Source organism: Cyprinus carpio, chromosome B5 (genome assembly GCF_018340385.1).
Source record: "Cyprinus carpio isolate SPL01 chromosome B5, ASM1834038v1, whole genome shotgun sequence".
Taxonomy (NCBI): domain Eukaryota; kingdom Metazoa; phylum Chordata; class Actinopteri; order Cypriniformes; family Cyprinidae; genus Cyprinus; species Cyprinus carpio.
Window position 1 is genome coordinate 14,441,126 of NC_056601.1, and position 15,047 is coordinate 14,456,172.

The 15,047-nt window shown below is 36.5% G+C and overlaps 1 protein-coding gene across 1 annotated transcript; it reads right to left on the bottom strand.

Moving 5' to 3' along the window:
* Positions 1-8,972: 8,972 nt before the first annotated feature.
* On the bottom strand, positions 8,973-13,949 carry LOC109090785 (PR domain zinc finger protein 8-like). The gene is given in 5 exon segments (XM_042724540.1): positions 8,973-10,204; positions 10,207-10,827; positions 11,145-11,376; positions 11,616-11,840; positions 13,665-13,949. Coding segments are annotated over 5 exon segments (1,710 nt in total). The 5' UTR covers positions 13,668-13,949; the 3' UTR covers positions 8,973-9,575.
* Positions 13,950-15,047: the final 1,098 nt, after the last annotated feature.

The window sequence follows — 15,047 nt, forward strand, 5'->3', positions numbered from 1 at the left end:
CCTGCGTTTTGGTTACACCGTTGGACTTTTATTTATGGTACAAACGTTAGCAAAATATCTTCACTGCTTATTTGTTATAATTAACATTGGATTTTGCGACTGATAAAATAAATATTTTGCAAAGGTACCACCTCGATATCTGTTACTTTTAACCCCAGATAAAATATTAAGTACTTAATAGCCTACTGCAAACATGTTTGAGGCTCTAAGTTTTTCTGGGAAAAAACTAATCAGAGAAAAGAGCGTCACGTAAAGGGACCAAATACAGACTCCTTAAGCATTTTACGCACGAGGAAACATATATACAAATGGGTGGACAAACAAATTATTTATGACTGAAAGAGAAGCTGTTCTCTAAGCTGTCTATCTAATGCGTAGAGGTCCTCAGGTAGCGCTGTACTTTTGCTCATCCTCGCGCACGAGCGTGAACGCGTCTATCACACAGACAGTTGCATTATTGTTGGAAGTTTTCAGCACTGACTTCTTCTGGGACAAGAAAGCAACAAAACTTAAAATATACAAACTATACAATTCTTTTTGGAAAGAGGACCTTCGGGATGAAGACTGACTTTCATATTAGATGTATTCATTCATATCTAGCGTTGACACGTGCAGCTGTGAAATCTTGTTAAAATAGGATTATTCCTTTTTTTTCCCTGTTTGTCTTCTATTAGTCAGAACATAATATTAATGTTTCTTTTAGAGAATTTTATTTGTTTTCTTACATATAACATATATAGCCTATTTTAATTTGCATAAAGTGAGGACATGGGCAGTGAGTGATGCAGTGAAATACATTTAGTGACAATACATTATCATTGTGATCATCCTTTATCCATTTCAAAGTGGAAATGTTGCTATTTTAAAAACTACTGACAGGTAAAATTGTGGCAATTTGTGACTCACCATAAGATAAACTGTGTTACATGGATTAATTTGTAGCACATGTTAATGACAACACAGAATTATAAAATTTAAATAACCAGTGTGTTACAGTTTCATTAGGACCTTTGAAAACCTCTTCGTTTTTTCCCCTTATTATCTCTCTATTAAATTAAACAATAGTAGTGTCCAGGCCAGTTGTTTCAGTACAGCTACCTGCAGAGCGAAAAGCAGCACTACACATTGTCTGCTTAAAGGACAGCACAGTGGGAATTTCATGTTTTTTTTTTTTTTTTTTTTTTTTTTTAAATGTCTGAAACATATGAATTTCTTGATTAACTGCAACATGTCTGTACAAAACCTGGACAGGAAGTCTTTATACATATAGGCTACAAATGGATCACAAGATCTTTGAGGTTTATAAATCCTCACATACATAACATAAATAGTGCTATTTAATGTGTATTCATGAATATTTTAGCATTCAAAGCTATTGTGAACTTGTCAAACAATTTGTTTTATAGATGGCAAGGCTCATATAAATATGCATGCTATATGCTCTTAATGGCTTAGATGCATGAATTTGCATGATCCTAGAGCATTTGTAGATTTTGCTCACAGCATCTTAAGTTACCTTTAAGATGCAATGGCAGCCTTCAGTAATTTGAAAGGAATGTGTCCTGAACACTTTACGATCTTAATCACTAGATGAATTGCTGAGACATGGAGGTCTGTGATGTCTGTTTCACTTGCTGCACAACACGGATTGATCACTTTAATGTAAACAGTGCAGAACCGTTTACCTCCCAAATTTTAAAGGACATTTGTTTGTGTTGGACCCTCCAGTAACTGCAGTGAGGTAATACCCCAGATGAGTATAAACACTGATGAGCCTGATGGATTCATCAATGATCCTGGCTTTTAACAACTTTGTAGTATCATGCAGGATTTTCTCTCTTGGGGAAGAATCATTTGTTATTGTTTTGGCACAAGTGATCATTATCTGTGAATTAAGCTTTTGAGTAACAGGGGAGGAGATGAGTTTTCAGGTACTGCCATGAATGACAGCATCTGGACAGTGTTGGGACTGTTTGGCCCACTTAAAGATTATGCTCAATAATTTTGTCTGTTGGCTGATAGCTCACAAGCTTTGGCAATATTGTTGTACTGTCATTATGGAGTCTCCTCCTTGATAGATGATGCTTTTAGAAGCTGTATCAAATGTACAGTAAATTTTATGTGAATTGTATGACTTTCTGTTTTATCATATATTGTGGAAGTTTATACATATGTGCAAATAGGAAAAAATACATCATAATGCATTTGGGAAGGTAATTACGTTTAAAGAATTAAAATTCCTTCAGGGTTTCTTTAAAAGGTCTTTAAAAGTCTTAATTTGCTTTTCCACACATTAAGGTCTTAAAAATGTCTTATTAGGTGTGGAAAGTCTTAAATGTAATATTTATTTCATGGCATTAAATGTTGCATTCACAGCAAAAAATGATATCTTCCTTTCTATTTTGTGTTGTTTTCCAGTACAAATATCTAAACACTTGAGATGCAAAAAGATACAAAATCTTGTTTTCTGAGAAACTGAACAAAATTCTGTGAGTTTATGGATAAAGCAAAACTAAACAAAATGTCAATGGGTTGTGAAAACGTTTTCCTGTTGAAGTAATATGAATTAAGTTCTGAGCCCACTGGCATTTGTTCTTGTTTTAATCATAAATCTACTTCATTTTGAAAAACATTTTAGAAAACTAGACAACAACTTATGTCATTTTGCTCCTCAGGTAAATGTACCTTGATTTAAGAATCTTTTTGACATTTTCAATGGAAAGCAAAACAATTATTGAGGAAGATTTGTGTTCCCTTCAATTTATTCCTATATTTAGTCTGATAAAGAGAGCTGTTTTCTATTTACCTGTATGTGTTATTAGTGTTATTTTACAAGCCCTTTTACAGCCGCTGATTTGGGAATCACTGATATTTATTTTTAAGTCACGACATGACAAGGGAATTTCCATTTGCTTGAGGGTGTTTCTCTGATGATTCTTGTAGATTTCACTATTGAAATAACAATCAAGTTATGTATGTGTTGTGACCCCTGAACCACTTTCTCAGCCTTAGTCCTTTGCAAACGTGCCTACAGTCATCTGAAACATTCCACCACAGCAAGGCGGAACAGGAGAGAAGGTTTTTGCTCTCAATCTAGAGGTTTCCTCAAACCAGAGAGCCTTTTTTGAGCTGTACTCTAAGGGTCAGAGATTCTCACCCTATTCCCTCCTCCAATTCCTAAGAGTTGGAGCATGAGGCGACGTGAAAATGGCCACGCATTTCAAACACGTCTTTTCAAAACAGCCCACAGATCAGCCAAGCATTTAATCTGTAATAGATCTAAACATTTGCTTTGGAAAAAGTAGTAGCCTATTCATTTGTGAGAAAGCCAGCGCTGTGTTTTCGCAAAGTGTCCGAGGGCATTTGGTGAGGAACAAAGAAGCACCTGTTCACTTGTTACAGACAGCGCTGCCTGTCAGTGAGCAATGAAATCGCTGTCAGTGTAAAGCCATCAGTACCTACTGACAGATTTGGCAAGATAAAAACGAACAGGGTAAACTCTGCCTCCCCCTTGATAGACACTCCAGTCAGAGGTAAAAAAGAGGTTACCAATGTACTTTTATAAAGTGTCAGTAAGTGTTATTTGCCTTTATGTACTGTAATTTCCTTATGGATGATTAAATGCATAATTCACTTTTCTAATAGTTCTATAATAGTTTAATAATAGAAGCTGTTCAAGAAGTTGGTGTAATTGCAATGAATATTTCTTATGCACAATAATGTACATTTTAAAATGGTATTACATTTTAATCTACTTGATATATAATGTGTGTGCGTTTGTATTTACTTATTTATTTATGTATGTATTTATTTATATGCCAAGATGACCCCCACCTTAATTGTTTCTCTTAAATATGTAAAATAAATTTTACACATATTATTTGAAGTATTACATTACTTATAGTAATGTAAAATGTTAAAATTTTATTTTTGAATGTATTTTACATATTTGTCATTTTAAATAAATAATAAAGTACAAAATTAGTATAATAAATGATTGTAATATGTAATATTTAAATTGCTCAGATATTTGTTTATATGCATTATACTAGAAGAGAGTCAGTAATGAAGCTAAATTGTGTATTCTTGCATATGCATAATTTATCCTTTCGAACATTGTGATGTTACTCTGTATTATAATATAGTAAGAAATCTGAACAAAAATACCTTTTTGTTGTTGTTGTAACAGTATGCATTGATGTGAGCTGAAACTCTCTCTGAGAGTTTGTTTTTCATTGACCACCTAGCTTCAGAAAAACCTATTATGTTCAACAACAGCCTTTTTTTCAAATACATCATCTACATCTATCTCTCTCTGTGCTCTATGCATCTTCCTTTGAGTGTCAGGTTTTTGCTCCAGGCTTCATTTCTTCAGGTCATAGTTGAGGCTACAGAAATGGCTGGACTCTCTGATGTGAAGTCCTATCCCTCTTGTGTACTAGAGAAATGCATCTTTTCAAGTCTTCCCATCCTCCCCCCTCTCTAGTCCTTATTCCTATCTAGTAAAACCAACAAACAGTCACCATTTCCCCCCTCTCACCAATCAACAGGGAGTTTCCTGTGCACTTCCCGTAGCATAAATCCACCTTCAGGCCTACCTGACTGCTTTGGCTCAAGGCGCAGTAATCAGAGCTGGACACTCGAAATGCCTGCACAGCGCTGAAAGATTAGTTCCGTATAGTTTTACAGTGGATTTCCGAAGGCCTATATTTTACCGCTGTGCTTAAAGCGGCCTCTCTCTGAGAGCAGCAGCCTGTGCACTGTGACAAATGACCCAGAGCAAGAAACAACAACAAACCTGGTGGTAGTCAAGATAAAATGTGTGACCTGTACACCGCCTTAGTAAAGCATACAGCTTGTTCCTGTTGATGACTTATAAATCAGGGCCTGGCATGACCCAGCAACGACAACGTGATGGTGCTGGTGTCTGTATTAACGGTGCATGAATGACTGGTACATCTTTTGTGCAGCTGCATAATTTATGTTCGATTGCAGTTCACCCCATTGCATTAGCAGAGCGAACAACAGCTGTGTCCGACATTGTTAGCGGCTGAGCTGCTGACACCTGCATGCTCAGTATAACTGTAACTATGGAATGTGAACGAGCACTTTGCATTGATTTCATATGCATGCAAAAGATAAATCTACATCTAAAAAAAGTGCAGATCCATAAGCATCAAATATACAGTTACATGAGAACTCCATTCTCTGAAATCTCATTCTCAGCACATTAATATCATTCTTTTACCAGGCATGAACTGTAAATTATAAGAAATTACATTTCATAAGGAAAAAAAATTTATATCAGTCATTAAAACTTTAAAATTGAAAATTTCACAATGGGACTTGCCATTTCTTTGTAATTATTTGTGAAGTTTACTAGTCGTTTCTGAGTGAAAATTGGTTCTACATCCTTTTTTTTCTTGTAGGAAGAAACCACTTAATAGTTAAAATGGACTTAATATGGATAGTTCACCCAAAAATGAAATTTCTGTCATTTACTCGTGCTATTGATTTTCTTTTTATTGTGAAACACAAAAGAAGATATTTTTGAAGAATGTTTCAACTGTTTTTGTCCTACAATACATGAAGAAAATAACTTTTCAAAATATATAATATTTTTTGTGTTCCCCATAAGAAAATTAATTACACAGGATTTTGAGTTTTCATTCTTGAGTGAACTATCCCTTTAATATATAAAAAAATAAAAATAGCCTAGAAAAAACATATATTTAAGGTATACTAATTAAGCAAGAAAAGAGAGTCAGCAGAAGATGCCTAAAATCAATTATAATCTGTTTCTCTTTACTTGAAAATTTTGTATGACCCATGAAGGACAGAAGTTTGAAGAGGAAGGACAGGTGCAGCTTAAATACTTGCCTGCTCTCAGATCTGTCTGTTACTCTCAGCAATGCTGAGAATTTGCGAGGCAGATGCACAGAAGACAGGTACAAGCAGTTGAGGAGGACAGAGAGCATGCTAAGTGCAAAAGCATGTCTATAAAGCGGCTCTGTTCATCTTTGAAGTGAACGCTAAGTGTAAATTTGTCCATGTCAGCGCGGAGGAAGACTGAATGTGTCCTGCTTTAAAATAACTTAAGCAGCCTGTTGTTCATATGCAACCAATGGTAGGCAATAACACAATCCACAGAATAAACAGGCAACTGTTGAAGACAATTTAGAGGTTCAAACAAACACATATAGATTATTGATGTTAATTACATATTTACTTGTGGAACTGGTTGGTCTAATAATTCATAATATTCCCTGTTGTCCAATGCAATGCTAAGTATCAAACCACTCATGAACTTTCATCTCATATCAAACCACTGGCTCACTTATTAAAGTATTAAAGTTTGCATGGAACTTCATCTTTTGCATGGACTGTCATCTTTTCATCCCTGTTGTGATGCGTATCTTAGTGAAACTGCTTCTCAAAAGAGGAAAAAAGGCCCAATGTGTCCACTGGAAATTATTTGGATTGTTGGATAGTTATTGTTTTCTAAATTGCTGGGATCTCATGTCTGTTGAGTGACAGATTGCTGCTAGATGGGATGAAGAGGGGAGAGTTAAGGATTTTTATTAAGAATTATGATTAAAAAAAATTATGCTGTGCATGGATAAATCATTTATAATAAACACTGAAATATTACATAAAATATAATAAAAATAAAAAATATATATATATTATTTGTAGCGACAGTAGCAATTAGTAGCGATATGCAAAATTACACAGGTTATTCTATTGGTTATATTCTGCAGAGAAACGCAAACAGTCAATCGGCAGTTATAAATCATGGATTTGGCTTTCTCATGCTTCTTGTCATGATCTCGGATGTCACTGCATCGTTAGTGTGAATCATCTATAAATACCATGCTCATATACATACTGTTTGAGATCGGTGTGTTTCACACAGATCTATTTTGATGCAAGGGCCCCATTGCCAAGATGTTAGAGAATAACAGGAGGATGAAGGGAAGAGACAGATGCAGGGAAGAGCAGTTCACCATAGGACACAATCACACGTAAAGCTGGTGAAGCGGGCCAGCTAGGTTAGCCAAGGGTGACCACATTGGCCACATGTGAGAAGGGTATAAACTGAGCCTGACCGAGAGGTGCTGAGTGATATTGTGACAAATGTAACCGGAGCTTATGAAAGGACGGATGACTCCAGTCACAAAACATGGGTCAGGCAATAAATATATTCTGTAAGTATAAGTGACTATCATCATCTCCCAGCTCATTACCTCATATTCTGGACTGAATTCTTTCATAGGGAAAGGTTTATTTTTAGGTCCACTTATTATTACATTGATATCACATTGAACCAAAGTTCAGTGTGTCCAATAAGTTTATTTTTTCCACCTTACTCAGAAGATCACTTTTTATTTTATAAATGCATAATAAAAACAAAGCAACTAATTAAAATATCTAAATTATTTTAACTAAATTATTTTATATTTAGTTATTTTATAATTAAAATAACTAAATGAGTAGCTGGATGAACTTTGGCGTTGTTGACACCTGTGTCGACCGTTAGGTGGCAGACTGAGCCTCTACAAAATCAGGCAATCACAATTCATTTTTAAAAATCTTGATTTGGTTGAATTTTTCATTATAAAAGCTTGGTGTCACTGTTGAGCTATATTTAACTGCCTGTAGCTCTCTCTCGGCTCCTTGGTTTCAAGCGCCACAATGCAAGTTCTGATATTTATTTCTATTTGAAAAAAAAGACGTAATATAAAGCTAAGAAAACAATCATATGGTGATAGTATTTTATTGTCTGATTTTGTCTTATAAAACAATCATTGTAAATCACAGTTGATTGGGACAGGTAGACTATATATTGACAATGCAAAGGTTTTATTGTTATAATTGTGCCTTGTATGATATGTAGTAAATGTCTAAATCGAGATTAGCCTATATAAATTGAATTAGCCTATGAGTGGGCGTATGTGTTTTTTCTTTTATGCATTAGGCCTGTCTACATAGTTAGCCTTTCCGCAACATTAAAGGCTGTTGTTTCATTTTATTTTTTAAACCGAGTCAATTTTTCAGTAGTTTATTAAGAGTCTGTTTTACTTTTTTATAGCAGCTAATAATGGAGTCAAGTAGTATTTGCTTTTATCTTAATTTTCTGAAACACGCACTTTACAGGATTATAATAACACAAACAGCGAATTAAACCAAACGATTAACACGTTTAATGCATGTTATTGTGACACTAGAACAAGTCGTTTGAAAATAAAGAGCGCGCATGTTTAAGATAGTAACCGTCTTTCGTTCGTTTGTTTATTTATTTATTTAATTTGCTATTTTCATTGTCTAAGAATTAAAATAACCTTTACCACAGTGGAAATCGTGTTTCTGGGAGGCGTTTCACTTTTTAAGATATGAATTCAGTGCTTGCTTTTCACGTGAGGAGAATGCATCGAAGTAGAAATGTTGTTATTGTTGTTAATAATAATAATAAAATGATAACTGTTGTTGCTGTTGTTATTATAATAAACTAAAGTAAACACTGAGTTTCATTTAGGCTACATTATAGTAGACTATTCATATTGTCTATTTATTTATTTATTAGACAATTGTCATTTTGCTGGTGTGTGTGTGTGTGTGTATTTCCCCACAAAAATTATGGGTGTCGAACCCGACTACTCTAATTCCTTAGTGCGCGTAATACAGTCGATGGTCGATGAATTGTATAGGCAATTTTAGAATAATAAAGACATATTAGATTACCGCTAATTTACCCAAGACAAAGACAAATATCGCGTATACGCGATAATATAAGAGTTTTTATTTGAATTATGGCGCTTGTTTAAAAGGAACTCAATCGACAACTGTAAATACAGTACCAAGCTTTGCTCTGCGTCCTCTATTAAGAGGATCAGATCACACATGCACACGATTGCGAGGTTTAACGTATAATTATCATTTTTTTAGTCAGGCATAATAAATCACACAATCAGTTGAAAATAAAGCTATTTTATTGTCAAAGCATTCAACATGATTAGATAAACTATCAAATAGTAAATTTCAAACACTGAATCTATTTCTCACAGACACAAAATATTACACTTTGTATTCAAACAAAACAAGTATTTACATTATTTTGAATAGACTGCATCTTATACCAATAACTATAATTTACATGCACTCTTAAATACACTTCAACATCATGTTCCCAATGTTCGATATCCTTATGCATATAGACATAACATGTCATTGAATAACTCTCAATGAAATGATCTGCATCTGAATTGATTTCTATACATTATACATTAATATATACAAAATTCAAGGTAAACTTACATTATTATTGTCCCCTTTTTTCAAATAATAAGTGCTTCATATAATAAATAGATTTTAGGTTTTTAAGTCAAAATGCATTTTCATACACAAAACATGACATTTAAAGAAATCAAACCATTTAAACAGTAATGTCTTTTGAAAATGAGAGCAAACGTGTTGGCATTGCTCCTCCAAATTAACCTTATTCCCTTTTGATTAAAAATGCAAGAAAAAAAGAAAGGAGGAAGGAAAGACAGAAAAATAAATAAATCCCCAAAAATTCAGTTGTGAGAGGTCATGTGCCGGGAAAGGTGGTGCCGCTCCCGGAAAGACTCATTACAGATTGGACACTTTAACTTTTCTTCTCTCCTTCTTTTAACAAGTGGTTCCATGGCATACTCCTTTTTGTGGTGCGAGCGCATGTGGTAGACCAGGTCAGAGGTCATGCGGAAGGAGGCATTGCATTTGGCACACCAGTTCTGGGCAGGCAGACAAAGGGAAGTAAACGAAGGTGGCAGGAGCGTGAGAGCAGTGGGCATTTGCAGCTGGATGGGGCCTGAGGTCTTGGGCCAGAAGGCTGTGGTGTATAGGAAAGGGTTCTGTTTCGCAATGCCACCCGGCACGGGGCAGTTGCTGCCTAGTTCTGAGCCTTGGAGCTTCGCGGCGAGGTGGTCCGCTTGGTAGAGTCTATTGGAAGAGACGGTGTTGCCCACTGCAGGATGGCAGTCAACTGCCGGCAGAAGCTTGGGTGCCATGACAAGAGGTGATAGCTGCGAGAAGGTGCGAGACGGCTGGCTAAAGGCACTCTTTCTCTCCGAGCCTCCACCACCCTGCTGGGGCACCGAAGTGAAAGCGCTGCCAATTGATGAGGTCTCCATTCGGGACTGTGGGGGCTGAGTCTCGCTGAGAACTGTCTGATGTTGAGGTGCTTTTCAGCCGGATTGCTGCTGGGCCGGCCAGCCTCCTTGTTCTCCGAATTGGAGCTGGAGTTTTTACTGCTGTGCTTCAAGCTCTGAGTTGACTTCTTGACCTCTGTGAAGGCGCTCCTCTTGGTTTCCGTGGACTCTGAAACAGAGGGCGAGAAAGCCCGTCTGCTCTCGTCCAGACCGTACGCTCCACGGTACTGCTGCGCCGAGTTGGCCAACTCCTCTTTGGACTTGGGAGGCTGAGATAATCCACTGTTCCTGCTGTCCTCCATGTCAGAGAACTTGCGCTTTCCAGAGTTCTCGCTCAGGATCTCCGCCTCTTTGTTGCTCGGTGGACTGGTTCTGTTATTCTCCAAATCCCTAGCTAGATTATGAAAGTCTGTGGATGGCTTTCCTTCCTGTGGATTGGAGAAGCCATCAGATCGGCCCAGTTTAGGACTGGACCTGACAGGAGGTAGACTAGCCTGGTTACTGGCATCCGTGGCCTCCTCCTCTGGGCTAGCCATGCTTTGTAATCTCTTAGTGCAGCGGAATCTTAGATGAGCCAAAAAGGGAAATTCGAACTGGAAACGCTGGCTACAGTCTGGGCACAAAAAGGGCGACGTTCCTGCATCAAATAATTGATGGGGGAGGGGGGGGGGTGTTTAGAGAAAAAGAAAAGTGGCATTTTAGAAAATATGTCCTTCAACAGGTACATAATGATAGCATGCTAATGATTAATTTTATTAAAACGTAATTTGAAAAAATATTATTTTATATATATAATTACTGACTTTGTATAAAGTGCATGCATTTTTTAAATATCTGACAAATCTATATTATGCAAACTCATCAAACTATATTTACTGAATATTTAAACAGTTGCCATTTTTAATTTTTTAAAAATGTAAAATATTAGATCACATGTAGATCTTCAAAGTGTACCTTTACTTTTGGCTTGATTTCTGCCTGAGCTCAGCAGCAGCAGCTCAATGAGATCCTTGCCATACCACACCAGCATCTCTTCATCTTTCTCTATTCTCCTCAGTGATCTGTAGAAAAGTTGGCCGTTCTTCACATAGGCCTCTAGGTTCTGTTCGTCTCTGTCTCTCGCCGACTGAACCAGCCTCAACCACATCAGGCCTTCTGAGGAACTGTTGGCAGCTGAGGTGTCCACCTGTATCCAGCAAACATTTCAAACATTTAGCTAAAACCTTAGAACCATCAGCAAATACATAGCCTATCAGTAATTATTTCAAAAGAATAAATTTCCTCTACCACAGTTTTACATATTTGTAAAAACGAAATATATATATATATACACATATACTGGAGTTAGGCCTAAATTGCTGAAATAAATAGGCTACACATTTCAAACTCTCGACTTGTTGGAAGTGAAATAAAGCGTGACCATACCCTGAATATGTAAGGCGCCGTTCGTTTGTCTGTGGACTTGAGAGCGATAAAGGCGATGCTGTCATACAGTGAAGTGTGACTCAGAACACATGGACCAAAAATGGCATTTTCTGGAATGTCACAGGTGGTGTACACGCTGGTAAATATATCCGTTAAACACTGCTGCATCGCTTTCGCATCGCCATCCCAGCCCAGTCTCTGCGAACTGGATTCCTCCATCATTTGCTGTAAGACAAAAATGTGAGTGAATTCATGTGAATAAACAGAGCTGCGCACAACTCACTATTTCTCTATTTTAAATATTTTTCCTAGTTCTTATGTGCAATTCAAAGTGAATCTCCTGAACAAAGCATTTTAATAAAATCTCCAAGCACGCGGTCTTATACTTAGGCCCGTGCCTTATTTGTTTTTTAAAAGCTATTTTTCTTCGATTGTTAAATTAGGTCTATATATTGTTGGCATTTTTTATAGTGTTTTTATTTTTGAAACTGTAATATAGTCTATTGTATGTCATTTAAGATATAATCTAGCCTATATTCTAAAATATAAACGTAGAATTGAATTAAGTTTTATTAATTCTGTAAACAAGCAGAGAAAGTAATCGAAAAGAAGATTATTTCTTACATTGCATTATTTCGATTTAAAAGCGTGACTGTGACAGTATTACATTAGTAACTTTCAGTGCGTATTTTCAGATTTTTCTTTCACTTGTCGGAAATATTTTACATGCCTTTGACAAGGATGAAAATCTGGCCTTATGAGACCGTTCGGTCTAATTTACCATCGAGGACCACATCGAATGGATTCAATAGCACTGTCAAAGTCACTGATTCCACGTCAGCTAACCTTTAGCTCCATTCTACAAGAAGGAACGTATGTCTCCTTATTACCATAATCCACCACTTTCCTTCTGAGACTTTAATTAAGGCAGCACGCGAGTTAATTATTTTTCTTCTCCAAACCCCTGATGCACATTTACAAATGAGCTGAATGTCTCGTAGCTATTTTGTTACGCGTGAATTGCAGTTCACTCGTGTAACTTGTTTTTAGTAGTATTTAAAAACGGTGTGGAAATATTTAATATACGGTCTATTCCACATTGCTCATGTCTGTTTCTAATAGTTTTGTTATAGTTTTAACAAATAGGCTACTAACAGTAAGGCATATTGCTGGGTTTTTACATGATTTCTCAGCTTTTTGAAGAGGTCAGAAAGTAAAATCAAGTGAAAAAATGATATCCACACGAGGACAAGTGTGGAGGGAAATGTTGTTACTGCAGTTAGTTGCAAAGCAGGTAAAACGCAGCTCGAACAGACGCGTTTATTAAAAACGTAGCCTATTAAATTTACAAAATCGTTTACAGTTTTTCAACTGAGTGGTACAGGCTGCGGTTATAAAGCAGACCTTTTTTTTATTTATTATTTATTTTATTTAATCTAATGCTACTTCGTATTTATCGCTCAAATAAAGTAGGCTAGAACCCTGACGCGCCTATAAAAATAGAATGAAACTGGAAATATGAAAAACATATTTCTGCAAAGCGTTTAAATGACAATTTATTTATTATGAAGATGCTTGGCTATTTTAAAAAGACACGTCCGGCTCTCGAATGTATCATCAAGACACAATTGGTTAAAGTTCCCTTCATCCATAACAAGCCTTGGTGTGAATTTTGCCCTTCCTTTCACGATCCTCTCCTTTTGTAGCTGTGAGGTCGCAGTCTCACTCCTGAGAATCACACAAAGGACCCAATGAATATGCATTTCAACTAAATACTATAATAGACCCATGAATATATGCGCATTTCTAAAACAGAGGAGACGAACCCATTGACCTCCTATTTCAGGCCAAAATTTATTGCGCCTTTTATCTGCGGGCTTGTTGTTATTCCAACTTTATGACTTTGATGTGTAGCCAGTTTCCCTCTCTAGTCTACCATCTGCGAGCTTTCTACACGGTTGCGAGGATGCTGTTTGGGTGCTGCATAGGCTACAGCCCCGTGTATTACTAGCCTCCGGCTGTTTTTATTGCAAAATTATCATTACTCACCATGGTACTAGGATAAAATAATCCACAAATTTTCACAATTGCCGTCAATATATCTTCAAGTATGTGATCAGCGTCTCCGATGAAGTCCGTGCAGTCAGTACATTTCCCCGTCTGGTGAAAGTGACAGTGTTGCCGACCGTCTTATGACTCGCGAGCGCAGAGAGGCGTGCAGATGGGGCCGCTACACTGACTGAGTGGCACCCACATACACACTTTTTGTTTGCTGCACATAATCTGCCCAATGAGGCGTGACACGCTTCGTCTCCTCCCTTTAACTCTTCGGTCGCCGACAGTTAGCTAGTAGATGCAGGGCATCTATGCTGAAACATAAAGTGCACCGCAGTCACTAAAACAGATGCATATTTCATAATTCATATTTTCATACATTGTAAAACAAAGAACATTCTATAATCTTCTGTTTTAATGTTGGAATTATATTCAAAAGATAGTGCTTATGCTGTTTTGAACGTATGCTGTACAGTGTTGTTATATTTATGGTCAAAAACTGAACGTTGTAATTGCAGACTTTACTGTAAAAAATACAGTGGCGATGTTACATGCACACGGGAAGGCATTTTGATATTTTACAGGTCATAAATATATATCATTAATATATCAGTCTGTCTGGACTATCTTTTTGTTATAGTCTGTTACCTACATGTATAATAGCACAGGTGGCACAATGGAAGGTGGCATGATGACTTCTGTTGTGGCCAATAATAACAAAGACAGCAGTTTAACCACACAAACACCACAAGGGCAACACACGTGACGCCAAAATAAAGCAGTAAAAAATCAACTAAACAACATACAATGAAATATAAAACACCTGAACTCCAGTAACTTTTACAAAAATAAAATCCAAACAAATGTGATGTTTCTAGCAGTGAATTTTAGGAATGCTCCTTCCAATTACTTAGCTATAATAACATATCTAAAATTGTATATTACAGTAAAATTACATGTACTGTTTTTTTAAACATTGCAATTTAAAAACATCAGTAAAAAGATTTTTATGCAGCATTTTTCATTATTTTCATAGCCTATAGCCTAACTATATGGTTAGGGAAAATAATTTTGTCTGCTCATGACTTCTTTTGAGACCTGCTGATTTACAAACATGCCAATAAGCTAAATGGGCAACAAAAAGTTTTTCCATGTGATACTGAGTAACTGTTCACAGAGTGTCTTTGTCCCACAGCTTTCTTAAAATCGCGGACGATTTCTGTCTTCGCTTGGACTTTTGAATGTAGACAACATGTCGCCACTAGCAACGAGTTCCGCTCTACATCATGCCGTTGTATTATAATTATCATTACTTTTTTTCTCAGTGCTGGTTCGCCAACTGGCGATTATCAAACTGTTCTGTTGATACTTATCTGC